At 41.2% G+C, this 15,692-nt stretch overlaps 1 protein-coding gene across 2 annotated transcripts; it reads left to right on the top strand.

Annotated features, from left to right (window-relative positions):
* Positions 1-401: 401 nt before the first annotated feature.
* On the top strand, positions 402-15,334 carry ATP5MF (ATP synthase membrane subunit f). 2 transcript variants are annotated; one of them, XM_077448757.1, is made up of 4 exons: positions 402-545; positions 4,196-4,303; positions 13,757-13,873; positions 15,236-15,334. In XM_077448757.1, the coding sequence occupies exons 1-4, from the start codon at positions 530-532 to the stop codon at positions 15,262-15,264; spliced, it is 270 nt and encodes an 89-aa protein (XP_077304883.1). In that variant the 5' UTR covers positions 402-529; the 3' UTR covers positions 15,265-15,334. The 2 variants fall into 2 exon arrangements, with proteins under 2 accessions (XP_077304883.1, XP_077304882.1); XM_077448756.1 differs by lacking the exon at positions 402-545 and adding an exon at positions 634-697.
* Positions 15,335-15,692: the final 358 nt, after the last annotated feature.

Genomic DNA, 15,692 nt, shown 5'->3' with positions numbered 1-15,692 from the left:
AAAATAAAATTGTACCGTGCGCCGCTAAAGTGTTTGAGTGTGGCTTGAAGAAAAAGTGGCAACCCTAGCTCTTCAGTTTTTTGTTTTTTTTCTGCGAAATTAAACAGAAAAAAACTCAGTGTGTGCCAGGCTTTAGGTTTAAACTGAACAGGTGAAATTAAACTAATACCCTAAATAAACTCCAGCAGATATGGAGGGAGCCCACAAATTCTAGACAGACACCACCTCCTGTGGGAAACACCTGTTTTTTGTATATTAATCAGAAATACATTTCCCCTTCAGATTCGATACTTATCCAATGAGTAGTCTATTTTGCAGTTCTCTAATTAAAAATACACTTCTATTTAGACCTTTATATACAAACACACAAGGTTCCACATTTTAAATCTGCACTCTTCCACCTTCAACATGGCGGCGAGTTCTGTACGGAAGTGACGTCAGTGCCCGGCGACGTCTATCTTCCTGTCAGAGGAGGTGATACAGTACTTGGCATTGCCCGCTCCTCCTCAGTGTCATTCCGGACATCAAAATGGCCGATAAAGTGGGTGAGGAAACGTCTACTGTGTCTGTTTGTGAGGTGTCGGGGGACGGGAAGGTGAAGAAGGTTTGGTTGGAGTGCAGCATGCTGGCAGTTCTCATGGACGTGTAATGGAGGCTGTGACCGGGTCACCTCTGTACTCATTACAGAGGAACGAAGGTTCTATAGACAACTATCACCGTGTATCTTTAATCAAGATCGGGTTATTGCTTTTTCTGGTTACTTAGGGTCATTCCCAGTGATTAGAGAATCTTTATTTGGTGTGTAATTTAGGATTCCCCATTTACAGCTGTGTCCTAGATACGGAGATCTTTAGCTGCAAAGTTGGGGTGTTGGCATGGTTCTCCTCTCCTTGCACATTGCTATGTGAAGGATACAGTCGGACACATGCTGCAATGTGGTGTATAACCTTTAGGGCCGCAACTAACGATTATTTTCATAATCCATTAGTTGGCCGATTATTGTTTTGAATGACCTTAAAATAAAAAAGGTAATTTTGCTGCGATTTGCAGTTTTTACATTTCTTTTTGTTAATTGGTTGGGCAGATTGAAAAACACAAATTGCCGCAAAAAACGCATTATTACATGCTTTTCTGCAGCTTCACAATTGAAGTGTATTGAACCAAAAAAACAAAATGGCACCGTTTTGCATTTAAAAAAAAATACTCTAAAGGGTTCATTTTTTAATATGGGACAGTGAAAGTAATATTAACAGTAGCGATTTGCTCTTTTTGTACTATAAAGGGCTATTTTTTTTTTTTTTTTAACCCCATTATGTTAGTGGCCGATTAATCAATTATGAAAATAGTAATCCATTAATTTCATAATCAATTAGTTGTTTCGGCCCTAATAACCTTCTTAGAATTGCTCTGCACTGAGTGTGTATGTCATCAGATATAAAGGTTTGTGCAGTGGATTGCTTTTCAGAGGGCATTTGACAGGCTTTGAGGAGGCATTATTAGAGGTCGACTGATATGGGTTTTTCTCATGCCGATGCCAATATTTAGAAATCGTGGCGGCCGATATGATGGCGATTTTGTTTATTTTTTTCCTTTTTTTTTTTTTTTTTTTTTTTCCCCCTTCATCTCATAAAATCTAAGTTGGACACCTTTCACACTGGGGCGTTTTTCAGGCGATTTTGGGCTAAAAATAGCGCCTGTAAATTGCCTTCAAAACGGCTCCCCTGCAGTCTGTGTGAAAGCCTGAGTGCTTTCACAATGAGGAGATGTGCTGGCAGGACGCTAAAAAAAAAAAAAAAAAAAAAAAAAATCCTGCAAGCAGCATCTTTGGAGCGGGCTTTTCTTGGCAGCCTGCCCAGAGAGGAGGAAAGTCCTTCACTGATGTCTTCAGGCAACTTACATTGACTTCTATTGCAGAAGTCTTTTGCAAGTCGCGCTGAACATGTGATCTGCTTTTTTATCAGCACAATTGGCCGATGCCGACTAATTAAAAAATGCCAAATATCGGCCGATATATCGTTCGACCTCTAGGCATTATATCCCTTTACACTGCCGGTTTTGGCCGTTAAAGTGACACTAAAGTCTAGTCGTTTTTTTGTTTTCACCTAAGGCCCGTTTTCACGATTTTCTGCTGGAAGCTTGTAGCTCTAAAATGCTTAAAGTGGAGTTCCACCCAAAAAATAAAAAATAAATGTTTACCTTACTAGAAATCTCTGTTGCTAGGCAGTCTTCCTAATCTGCCTCTTCCTACTCCGCAGTGATCTTCGGTCTTCTCTCCTCGTCGTGTTGTCTTCTGGGTAATGGGGCGCGCTTTGTTCTGGGAACTGTGTGTTTCCTAACACAGCGCGTCCCATTCACAAAGCGCTGCGCGACTCGCGCACGCATGCGCAATAGGAAATGGGCAGTGAAGCCGCAAGGCTCCACTGGCTGTTTTCCTTTAGTGAGGATGGCGGTGCCGAGGGATGGGTTGGCGTTATCGCGTCTTTTTTTTTTTTTTTGCAGTTACAAGCTTTTTTGGCCCCATAGACTTCAATAGAAATGCCTGACATGAGTGTTTTGTCACTCATTTTCTGCTCAAACAGAAGCTCTCCACACCTAATTTCCCTCTCCTCCCCAGTGCTTTCTATTGGCTAAACAAAAATGCCTCAAGCTCTAATACGCTTCTAAAATGCTTGAAAGCTTAAAATAAATAAATAACTCCAGTAAATTGATACTCGGGTACACTCATAAGATGTAATAGAAGTCTATGGCAAAGTGCAGTTAACCCGCAGGATAGGCACAAGTGCGCTGTGCTGCAATGTAGGTAATCCGCAGCAAATCAGTAAGAAAATGGCATTATCGGATGCTCAGGACAGTAAGGGCTCGTCTACATTTTGAGGGCTGGTAAAACCCCATAGTTGATTGTGGCCCATGACTGTTTCCCAAATCACTTAACCACTTCAATACAGGGCAGTTTCACTCCGTTCCTGCCCAGACCAATTTTTGGTCATGTAACACTGTACCCAAACTACAGTTTTATAAATTTGTCTGGAAATGGGGGGGGGGGGGGGGGGGAGAAGCCTTTTTCTTTATTTCTGGTGGACACAACAGGACATCCACCCAGGATGAATGTCCCGTCTGGCCATCAATCTGCTATAGACCAGGCGGGAAGGTGTTAAGTGACAGTGAAGTCTCTCTTCAAAAGTTTGAGCACCCCTGACCTAAGGCTGGCCATACATTATACAATTGTCTTGTATAATTTTCCTTTAGATTTACCAAAACCATATATAATAATGGCAAACACTTTCAATTTGTATGCAGGCAGGCACTTGGAATACATAGCTGAAGGTAAATCTAAAAAAAATTGAATAAGAACATTGTATAATGCATGGGCAGCTTAAGGCTTTAGCATTTTTGTTCTACACGTACATTGCTCTTGCCCTATTAAGAGAAGTAAAAGTAAAGTATTTGTAATTTAGAAAAAAAAGTGACTGGAGAATAACGTTAGACCTTCAACAAAATCTTTTCACATAGTATGATATGTGCAATTAACATTAATGGTGTGGGGGTTTTTTTTTTTTTCAAATTTTATTCAACTCCAGACAGAAGCGAGGACCCCACATTACAATTATGAGTGTGTACATTACCATGGCTGCAGATGGTGAAAACATTCAGAACAGTTCATGTGCTAGCATGCAAAGTTTATTTTTTATTTTTTTTAACCTAAGACTGGTGCTGGTCACCACCATCATGTGTTGTCAGCTGTCATGCAACACTCTATAACATTTCCCCTTGTCTCCAGCTGCTACATAAAAGGTCATGGGGGGGGGGGGGGGGGTTGGACCAGCGTATACTGTAATTGGACATTCCCAGAAAAAAAAGAGGGCTATGACATACAAGGGAAGACATTTTCCCAAAGGTAAAAAAGCACATTGTAAATGGGAGGGGGGGGGGGGGGGGTACTTTTACACAGGAAAATCTCTGCAAGTAGGCATCTAAATTACTTGATTTGTGTGTGCTTTTTGCCTTCATTTTGAAGCTGGGGACAGGGTTTCTTTAAGGCTCAACTCCTGTCATATTGTTTTGTTATTGGATAGAGCAGGCAAGGATAAGGTATTTGTTGTGTGTCCCGGTTGCATTGTCTCAATTCATTAGCTGTCAGGACAAGAAATTTGTATACTCTAAAACTGTTATTATTTTTTATAATTTTTTTTTTTAGTACCTTTGGCTGAGAAGAGACTGCTGGATGTTAAGATCGGTCAGCTGCCCAACTGGATTGCCACTTGTAATTTCACTCCAAATGGAATTTTGGCTGGTGTGAGAAGCGGTTAGTATGTAAAATGTCTGTTTACCTGTGAAACACTGTTAGAGCTTGTGTCTTTTGATCACTTTAAGTGTTTTGCATTCCCATGCAAGTCGTTGAGCGAAGTTTATTGAAAAGTCATGAAGATCTAGAGCGACAATGAGATTATAGTACGGCAATAACATAGTTATCAGTTACAATAGCTACATAGTCGTGAAAACACAAATAACATAACCATACCCACACCAATCTACAGATCATAAGTGGCAGGAATGAAATTTACACTGTAAAGGTCCATACACACGATCAGACTTTTTGACAACAAACATGCAAATTAGCTGTTTTGGAGCAAAATCCGACCGTGTGTACACTCCATCGGACAAACTTTTTTTGGGTTTTCATCTGACTTTTGTTGTCAGAAAGTTTGTCCATTTGCACAGCTAACAAAAGTCCGATGGAGCAAAGTCTGATTGTGTGTACAGAAAACCATAGGACTTTTGTACAAAGTACAAACAGGCATGCTCAGAACCAATGCAAAAGATCAGACAATACAGAAGTTGACCAAAGGTGGCGGTAAAGAGCATAAAAACCACATGATTTGGTGAAAGTTGGCTGAAAAAGTCCTGCCGTGTGTATGCAATACAAGTTCTTGGCTGACGCCCTTTGTACAAAAATCCACTGGAAAGTTTGTACAAAGTCCGATCGTGTGTATGAGGCTTAAGGTTCAAAGACCAAAGAGGCATTAGGTGGGTCTACTACCACCCCCAAAAGACACCATCCTTCCAGTAGCCAAATCCAGTGGAGAAAGACCGTGTATATCAAGCCATGGCTCCATTATCTTTTCAAGCTTAACCAGGGAGCCTCTGTGCTGATAAATATATTGTTCCAGTGACATTGTAGATCCAACCTGCCTGATCCACTCAGTGGCAGTCAAGGGGTCGGCTAATTTCCAGCGGTTCAGTACAAGCTTACAGGCTTGAAACAGTTGTTTGGAAATTGCTTCTTTCTTTTGCTTCTTGTAATGTCAGGTTATCCAATATGTGGAGAACACATGGTTTTGGATCAGCTTGAATATTAGACTGAAAGACCTTATTTAAAATGTCTACTATTCCTGTCCAGTAAATGATGAAGTTTAGGACAGCGCCATAAATTAAGTGAATTGCCATGGTTCCTGCAAGACCTACTACAAAATGGGTCATCTGACACTCCCATCCTAAAAGTTTGACTGGATTATAGTGAGATCGCAACAGAAGCCTTTGGGAAGCATTGAGGGCGCTAGGCTGTACCGCCTGTAGTGCTTCTTCCCATTGGTCCTAAATAGGCCTACATTCTTCTCTAGAGATTCACCAAACACCATTTTCAGGCACTGAAATTTATCAGCATGTTGCCGATAAGAGAAAAAGGTGCAGATAATGGGGCTGAAACGCATGCGATTTTTGCTGTGATTTTACCACAATTTTTACTGTGCTTATGGTGTTTTTCATAGGTCACGTGACTCAAAAAAACGCATCAAAAACCTAACACGGTCGGTTATGCATTCTTGTTGCGTTTTTTGTTTTTTTTAACTGACCAAAATGCAGCAAGAAGGATTTTTAACACTGCAACGGACCAGTGTGAAGACATACATGTAATGTAAAGCAATGCAATTTTCTTGTGCTACAGGTGCCAACAATGGCCGGCAATAAATTCATATTCATTAAAATTCATGCTGTTATAAAGTCAAATATACCGTAATACAATTTGCTGTATATAGATAGATGTATATCTATTATCTCTATCATTCATTTTTTTTTTTTTTTTTTTTTTTTTTAATACTGTAAATTTCGGTTTTGTTTTCGGGCCAAGTGCATCCTGCATTTTCAGTTTTGGCGCACCTCTCATTTCAGCAGTACACATGAAGTTAGGGATTGGGGTGGGTGAAAGCATCCAATCACAAGTGTTACCCTGAGCTTGTAAAACGTTAAGAAGTTCTAGGTATAGACAGTGCATGTGTTGCATGAGTAAGAACTTTGTGCTCAGCGCCCTAAGAGATAACCATGTTCTGTAGGCCTGAGCTATCCATTTAGCACTATATTGTAATTTTGACCAGTTCTGTGCAAGCACTGTTGTGCCATATGAGAATGTAAGAGGTGAAGCCTGTAACCTGTTGTAAAAGTTGCTCTATTCCAAACCTTTTGTATAAGCACGTACTTTGGGAATGATTTATTGGATTTGTGAAACAGAATCTAGCCCTAAGGGAATATCTATGGATATCTCCAACTTTTATGTGATTATAGAAGAATCCCTGTTGTAAAATCAGACTGCTGTGCACAAAGATTATCTGGACAGGTCATACCTCCCACCATAGCCTACTGGCATGCGGTTGTGGCATGGTCATACCACATTTAAGGGGTTAAAGCATATGACATATGACCTTTTCACTACCCGTCAAATGCCCCTGAAAAGCAATCTGAACATGGATTGCTTTTCAGAAGTGCTATAGTCTTGGTCGCTATTATGAACAAGCCTTAAAAAGAATTTCTGTTCATACAGGATTAGGGGTCCAAAGTTGGTATGCTGTGTAAAATCTAGCTAAAAATAGCACAGATGCACAATAGTAAACATAATATAATAATAATAATAATTAAAAATATTTTTGAAATTGATGTTGGCAACACATCAGAAAAGATGGGACAGTGCAACAAAAAGCTGGCAAAGTGTTACTAACAAAGAGCTGGAAAAACATTTAGCAACAGGTCAGTAACCTGATTGGGTATAAAAAGGGCATCTTGGAGAGTCAGAGTGTCGCAGAAGTAAAGCTGGACAGAGGTTCACCAATCTGACAATTTCAGACTAACGTTCCTCAACGTTAAACTTTACATATAACTTAAAGTGGGAGTTCCGCGTTTTTTAATTTTTTTTATTTTTTTATTTTTTAAAGCCAGCAGCTACAAATACTGCAGCTGCTGACTTTTAAAATAAGGACACTTGCCCGCCCAGCGCGCCCGCGATGTTAGCACCCGAAGCCGATCTCTCGATCGTCTCTCGGTGCTGCTGCCCCCATCTTGGGTATGGGAATCAGGAAGTGGAGCCTTGCGGCTTCATTTCCCGGTTCCCTACTGCGCATGCGCGAGTCGCGCTGTGCAACAAGGATGATCCCCGCTGTCTCTGGGATCCGTGTGTTTCCCAGCAGACAGCGGGAGACCTGCAGAAAGGGGCATAGATTCTGCGGATATCTATGCCGGAAGTGGGTGCAGATACCTGTACTGTACAGGTACCTGCACCCCCCTCCCTCCTGAAAGGTGGTAATTATGGCGCCGGAGGGGGGGAGGGTTCCAATGAGCAGAAGCTCCACTTTAGGGTGGAGCTCCGCTTTAAGACTTTAAATATATCATCATCTACAGTACATAATATCCAATAGATTCCAAGAACATGAAGAAATCTGTGCAAGGGACAAGGCCAAAACACAGTATTAGATGCCCGTGATATTTAGGCCCTCAGATGGAACTGCATTAAATACAGGAATGTTTCTGTGATGGACATCACTGTATGGGCTCAAAAATGAATGTTTGTGAACACAGTTCGCCATGCCATCCAAAAATGCAAGTTAAAGCTCTATAATGCAAATAAACAGCCATATCTGCACATAATCCAGAAATGCCGCCATCTTCTCTGGGCCAGAGCTCATTTAAAATGGTCTGTTGCAAAGTGGAAAACTGTTCTGTGGTCAGCTGAATCAAAATTTTACATTCTTTTTTTGTCAACCATGGGCACCGGAACCTCCAGACTTTGACACACTGCTCAAAAGCCTTCACCTCAGAAGGTATGGGGGAGTGTTGCTGTGTATGGAATAGGAATTGCACATTGGAAAGGCACCATGAATGCTGAAAGATATATCCAGGTTTTAGAACTGCATATGCTCCTATTCAGGGAAGGCCTTGCTTGTGTTTTTTTGGCAGGACAATGCTAAACCTCATACTGCATCTGTGACAACAGAATGGCTTCATAGAAGATTTGGGGTATTAACTGGCCTGCCTTTCAGACCTTTCACCAACTGAATATTTGGCGCATTTTTAAGCAAAAATATTGACAAAGATGACCCAGGACTATTGAGCAGTTAGAATCCTTTATCTGGCAAGAATAGGACAACGTTCCTCTCCAAAAACTGGCCTCCATTCCCAGATGTTTGCAGAGTGCAGCTTAAAAAAGAGGGGATGCTACACTGTGGGGAAACATGGCCCTGTCCAAAAAATTTTGAGACGGTCGCACAGTTTTTTTTTTTCATGCTTTTTTCAGAAATGCAGGACTTTTTATTTTTTTTTATTTTTTTTTTTATGGGTTCCTGTGGAACATGTTCACATCAATGCATTTTTGTGCCTCTGCGTTTTAACCACTTTGCGCGGTCATGCAATTCTATATCCAAACAAAATTTGCGTCCCCCCCCACAAATAGAGCTTTCTTTTGATGGTATTTGATTGCCTCAGCGATTTTTGGCTATATGAACAGAAAAGGTGCATTTTATGCAGAACATTAGAAGCGTATGCCGCACATCACCCACTCTTCTAACCACTTTTTTTTTTTTTTGCTAGAAAATTACTTTGAACCCCCAAACATTTTATATATATATATATATATATATATATATATATATATATATATATATATATATATATATATATATATATATATATAATTTTTTTTTTTTAAAGCAAAGGTCCTACAGATTAAAATGGTGGATGTTGCAAATTTTATTTTTTTACACAATATTTGCGCAGCAAATTTTTATTTTTATTGCATTCAAGCACACTATATTGCCCAAATATTTGATTAAATAAAAAAGATGATCTTATGCCGAGTACATGTATACCAAACACGACATGCTTTAAAGTTGCGGTTTGTGCAGCTTTTAAAATCCTTTACAGTTTACCACTTTAGATTTGCAGAAGAGGACTACTGCTAAAATTACTGCCCTAGATCTTACCTTCGCAGTGATACCTCACATGTATGGTGCAATTGTTGTTAACATATGACACCAGGCCAACGATTGCAGTCGCATTTGCGCGTGAGCATGGGGGGGCAGGTGCTTATTTAAAAAAAAAAAGGGGGGTCTATTAGATCTCTCCTCTGCCCTGAAACCACATCAAGATCGGTGTGATAAAATGCTTTCCCACTTACCCAATGGTGCTGTTTTATATCCAGTGAAACCGAAGTCATGAACTGCTCATAGCTTCTGGTTTCTTAGGCCATAGAGATGATTGGAGCCATTCTGGTCTCTGATCAGCTCTGTGGTCAGCTGGAGGAACCACTGACTGCATTCTCGGGTTCCCTGTTCATACAGGAGAGCCTGAGAAAACCCTGTGTAAGTGTGCCCCAGGACTTTGTAGTGCTGTACCCTATGCTAATACTCCACTAGTGTGTGGTAACATTTGAAACAGTCACTGATGCAAAGACCAGGTTGGTCAGGACAGGAGGGACAATAAAAGCGAGTGTCGCTCCTAAATCTTTTTTTCTTTTTTGGGGATTTCTTTGGGTAGGGGTACCAGGGAGGATATATGGAAAATGCCTCTCATGCAGCTGGCTCACTGCATTTGCGTTGGGAAGGTGGGCCACAGCACCACCTGGAAACAGAAGGGCTGTGATGATCTCTTCCGGGAATTTTAATGAAGTATCCAGTTCGTCCTGAAGCTTTGTATAGCATATAAGCTTTCAGCAGAGCCAATTGGAATAAATATACAGACTTTTTTTGTACCAGCGTCCGGCCTTATGGGCAGTTAGGTACGGCACCAACAACTGGTCGCTGAGGTCCACCCCTCCCATATTAAGTTTGTATTTGTGGACAGAGGGGTTTCTCCACAACACCAGTTGCCGTAGGAATTTGGACAGTCGTATCTGCGCAAAGGGGGGACAAAACGAAAACATTCCATGTATCCCTCCACTTCACTGATAACAAATTTATTACATTTCAAGCAGGCTCTCTCCCCCAGTCTAAGTCCTGGTGATTTAGATCACGTGGTGCCACATGCGCCAATTCCATGCTCAAAATGGTGACTAAAAAGCGTCACACTTGTGTAATAATTGTCCATGTACAAGTGGTACCCCTTTAGAAATAAGGGTGGCACCAAGTCCCACACAATCTTATCAGCTCTCCCTATGTAGTCTGGGCTCCACGTGACTATCTCTTCCCTTGTAAACTATATGTATAGCCTGTTGCCCTGTCACAGAGCTTATACCTCTTGACCCCATATCTGGCATGCTTGCTGGTAAGATACTGTTTTTATAGACAAGCGGCTAGAAAACTTAATCAGGGACTCATCAACACAGATAACTTGATCGGGAGTAAACAAGGCTGCTAACTGTTGGTTGAAATGATTTACGAGGGCCCGAATTTTGTGGAACCGATCATATCCAGGGTCACCCCTGAGAAGATCTGCTCGTATCATGTCCTGGTCACGGAGCCAGAGAACATGGCATATGGTGAATTGGGTCAGTGGACTAATAAGACCGCAGCCCACTTTTTAACTATTGCCATGAGGAGGGATAGGCACAGGAAGGTCTTGAATTCGGAAACTAATAGGTTTACAATCTCTCTCTGGCAAGGATCAACTAGGGATTAGCAGCGATTGAATTGACCAGCATACACATTCCTTTGGTCCACAACAGATCTATAGAGATCTTCCATGGAAAAACAGCAAATGCAAATCAAGTGATGTAAAATCAGCGGTTTCCACCTGAATTCCAGACTGGCCAGCTGGCCGCGGCGCCGATTGGGGGGTGACAAGTGTACCTAATGTGTACTGGTGTTAGTGTAGTGTTGGTGCAACATACTGTGAGATGTCTTTTCTGTTCTCTCTGGAACGGAAAAAAGTTCCATGAGGGGAGATGACATCACTTCCCCTGCCTGTGTTTACACTTACAGGCAGGGGAAGGATTTAATTCGCCAGAACCTATCGCCAGATTCCAGGTCTGGACCTGAAGACTGATCAGTTCTGAAGCAAATCCGACTGTCATGGCCACCTAGGGGGCGCACTCCCGACGTACAGCTATGTTGCTTTGCCCGTCCTTGCCAAACTGCAGCAGTACAGTTGCGACGTCTGGTCTGCAATTTGTTAAAAGCAAAATGTTACTTTTTTGGTTCTATGGATTTCAATGAAGCTACAGAAAAGCATGTGGTGCATTTTTACAGGGTTTTTTGACCCTCCCACCCCCCCCCCCCCCCAAACCCCATTAAAAATGCAAATCTCAGTAAGACTGCAGTACAAAAATGCAGAAAGCCAGCAAAAAGCACTGCAGAAACACTCAAAAGCAACATGCATAGATCTGAATCTAGCCTAAAATGAGTTTGAGATTTGCAAATTACTGCATTTTTATTTATATTTTATACAGGGTCACAACTTTTTTAGAATTGGGGTTGTACACACATGCATATAAACACACACACGCAGGAGGAGGGATCTTGGTCTGAACCGAATGCTGCGGCACCCCTGATGACCTCAGCACCGTGTTTGAGAGAGGCTGCGTTAGAGCATATCTTATTGCTGATGTCTCTATGTGCAGTGAAAAAGTATTCATACCCTTTGACATTTTCCACATTTTATCATGTTACAACCAAAAATGTATTTTAAATGTATTTTTGGGGGATTTTATGTAATAGACCAACACAAAGTGGCACATAATTGGGAAGGGAAATGATAAATGGTTTTCTAAATTTTTAACAAAAAAAAGCCACACTTAAAAGTGTGGTATGCATTTGTATTTGTCCTCCTTATACTCTGATACCCATAACTAAAATCTAGTCAAACCAGTTGCTTTCAGAAGTCACCTAATTAGTAAATAGTCTATCTGTGTGTAATTTATTCTCCATATAAATACAGCTATTCTGTGACGCCTTCAGAGGTTTGTTAGAGAATGTTGCTAAACAAACAGCATCATGATGGCCAAGGAATGCACCAGACGGGTCAGGAGTAAAGTTGTGTGGTTAGGTTTAAAAAAAAAAAAAATACCCCAAGGTTTGAACATCTCATGGAGCACTGTTAAATTCATTATCTAAAAATGGAAACAACTGCAAACCTACCAAGACATGGCTGTCCACCTAAACTGACAGGTCGGGCAAGGAGAGTGTTAATCAGAGAAGCAGCCAAGAGGCCCATGGTACCTCTGGATGAACTACCAAGGGCCACAGCTCAGGTGGGAGAATCTGTCTACAGGACAACTATTAGTCGTGATAAAATCTGGCCTTTTATGGAAGAGTAGCAAAAGGGAGCCATTGTTGAAAGAGCCATAAGAAGTCTAGTTTGTGAAAAGCCATATGGGGGGCACAGCAAACACGTGGCAGAAGGTGCTCTGGTCAGATGAGACCAAAATTGAACGTTTTGGACTAAAAGCAAAACGCCATGTGTGGTGGAAAGCTAACACTGCACATCACCTTGAACATGCCATTCCCTTCTTCAAACATGGTGGTGGCAGCATCATGTTGTGGGGATGCTTTTCTTCTGTAGGGACAGGGAAGCTGGTCAGAGTTGATGGGAAGATGGATGGAGCGAATACAGGGCAGTCTTAGGGCCGGTTCACACAGCGGGCGATGCGAGGCGACACGACTCGCCTCGCCTCGCTCCCGCAAGTCGCCCCCGTTCTGTACAATGGAACCGTTCTGAGAGGAGCGACTCGAGTCGCTCCGACTCAGAAAAAAGGTTCCTGTACTACTTTCGGGCGACCTCGGGGCGACTTGCATTGACTTCTATACAGAAGTCATTTGCAAGTCGCCGCCGAGGCCGCTGCAGGTCGCGGCGAGGCAAGTCTGAGTCGCCTCGCCTCGCCTGCAGTGTGAACCGGCCCTTAGAAGAAAACCTGTTAGTCTGCAAAATATTTGAGATTGGGGCAAAGGTTCACTTTCCAGCAGGACAATAACCCTAAATATACAGGCAGAGCTAGTATGGAATGGTTTAGATCAAAGCATATTCATGTGTTAGAATGACCCAAAGTCCAGACTTAAATCCAATTGAGAATCTGTGGCAAGACTTGAAAATTGCTGTTCACAGAAGCTCTCAATCCAATCTGACAGAATTTTAGCTTTGTTGCAGAGAAGAATGGGCAAAAATGTTACTCTCTAGATGTGCAAAGCTGGTAGAGACATACCCAAAAAGTCTTGCTGTAATTGCACCGAAAGGTGGTTCTAAAAAAATATTGAGTCAGGGGGGTCTGAATACAAATGCACGCCACACTTAGTTTTCAGATAAATGTTTTTCATAATTTTTTACAAATAGTTATCATTTTCCTTCCACTTCACAATTCTGTGACACTTTGTGTTGGTCTTTCACATAAAATCCCAATAAAATGTTTGTTTCTTGTAACATGACAAAATGTGGAAAATTGCAAGAGGAGTGAATACTTTTTCAAGGCATTGTAGGTATATAATGTAAATTTGAATTGATGTTGGAACTTTTATTATTTTTATTTTTTTTGTCACTTGGTAAATTAATTTTGTATTTGTTTTTCCCTTAGGTTATGATCGATATTATAACAAATACATCAATGTGAAAAAAGGGGGCATTGGAGGGATTGCCATGGTACTTGTTGGTTATGTAGCTGTGAGCTACATCTGGCAATATGATCACATCAGTAAGTGCTGATACATCTAATTATACTAGAATACAAGCTGTGTACTGCTAAATCGATTATTTTTATATTGTCTGCTATTGACATAAGAATACATGCATGTTTACTTTGGATAGAAGTTATGAATCCTGAATCTAGATTTGTAATCCGCTGATGACTTTTGTACCAAGTACAACGGCTGCTGTTGTCACAGCAATGTAAGATATATCAGTTCCAAGCAGATAGTGTCATGCGATTTGAGATTGGGCTTCCAGTGTTGTATGCAGTTAATATCAATAATACAGTATAAAATGTGATTGAACTTTTAAGATCATTAAGTGCTTTTTAAAAAAAAAAAAAAAATAGAGAGAGATATAGATATAGATATATATTACATGATGTATGCTTCTATTTTAAAGTATAGGGCAGTGATGGCGAACCTTGGCACCCCAGATCTTTTGGAACTACATTTCCCATGATGCTCAGCTACACTGCAGAGTGCATGAGCATCATGGGAAATGTAGTTCCAAAACATCTGGGGTGCCAAGGTTCGCCATCACTGGTATAGGGTATGCTTTGCAGTTTAAGCAAATTTGATTGTATGAGGAGCCCTTGTCAGACCAATCTCTAATAAAAGGAACCTGTCACTTTTCCCATGACGGGCAAAATGACAGGCCCTCGTAAGAAGAACACCAGCCCCCTGCTATTACTACTCTCCTTCAGTGTGCTCTCCCACCCCTTTATTGGTCTGGTAGAGCCCTTGGAAATAACCAGTACTTTTAAAGATCTCCATTTTTCCACACACATAATTTGTTTGGCCTAAGCTGGATGTGCATTATAGGCTGTATGTAGCTGTGGCTACATACAGCATATTGCACTGTTTTGTGGGTGCTAGCCAAGACTTCTTGCCCTTACCGCAACACAGAAGTGTCTACCGCAGCGGCGCGCAGCTGGTCAGAGCAAGCAATGTATTCTAGCAAATTAACACAAAGCTTCCTCTGGCTGGGGTCAGAAAGGTGGGCTGATGGCAGGAACCTCTATACAAAGCAGTGAGAGGTTGATGGTTCCTGCAGCTGTTGGCGTGTAATCAGACATTGGATCGAATGCAGTGATTACCTTTTGGATGATTGATCTGGACACACAGTCCAGTATCTGGGGCTGTTCATCCACATGTTTTAATTACATGCAAACAGCCGTGGCACTGTCGGCTTACTGCCAGCAGGAAACCCTGCTGAATTTATCACAAGAAATTGACCCCAAACGTGTGATTGAGGCCTAAAGGGACTCTCTAGAACCTGCCATTTTTATAAATTATGTACAGAATGTTTTGATTTAAATATTATGTGTTTAGCACATTTTAGTAAAAAAAACATTTCTTTGTTGCAGAACATGACCGCTGGAGAAAGTATCACTGAACAAACAAGAACCCTGGATTTTTGTTGCTACTCTGTAACCAAATCTGAAATAATAAATATTTCTACTTCATGTGTATGTGTATTTATAATGGGTCACTAAATTGCTTCCAAAGCTAAGACTATGAAATGCTTTTAATTTAAGGTGTACAGTGCATCCGGAAAGTATTCACAGCAGGGTGGATTTGATTTAAAACGATTTAAATCATGATTTAAATTACCAGTAAAATAGCTTGATTTTTAATCAACTTGATTTAAATCATAATTTTTAAAGAGCAACTGTCATCTCTGTCCCGCAGCGGCTCCTCCTCTGACTCCGCTGTTGACTCCCCGATAGTCTCACTTTAATGGGACAGCTGGTGATACATCAGTGACACAACAAGGTGAGGTGAGTGATGCCTGCTAACAAGTGCTGCTATGATGGATCTGAA

Source organism: Lithobates pipiens, unplaced genomic scaffold, assembly GCF_037356315.1.
Source record: "Lithobates pipiens isolate NorthernLeopardFrog02 unplaced genomic scaffold, aLitPip1_a1.2 Scaffold_22, whole genome shotgun sequence".
Taxonomy (NCBI): Eukaryota; Metazoa; Chordata; class Amphibia; order Anura; family Ranidae; genus Lithobates; species Lithobates pipiens.
This window is presented reverse-complemented; position numbering and strand designations above follow the sequence as displayed.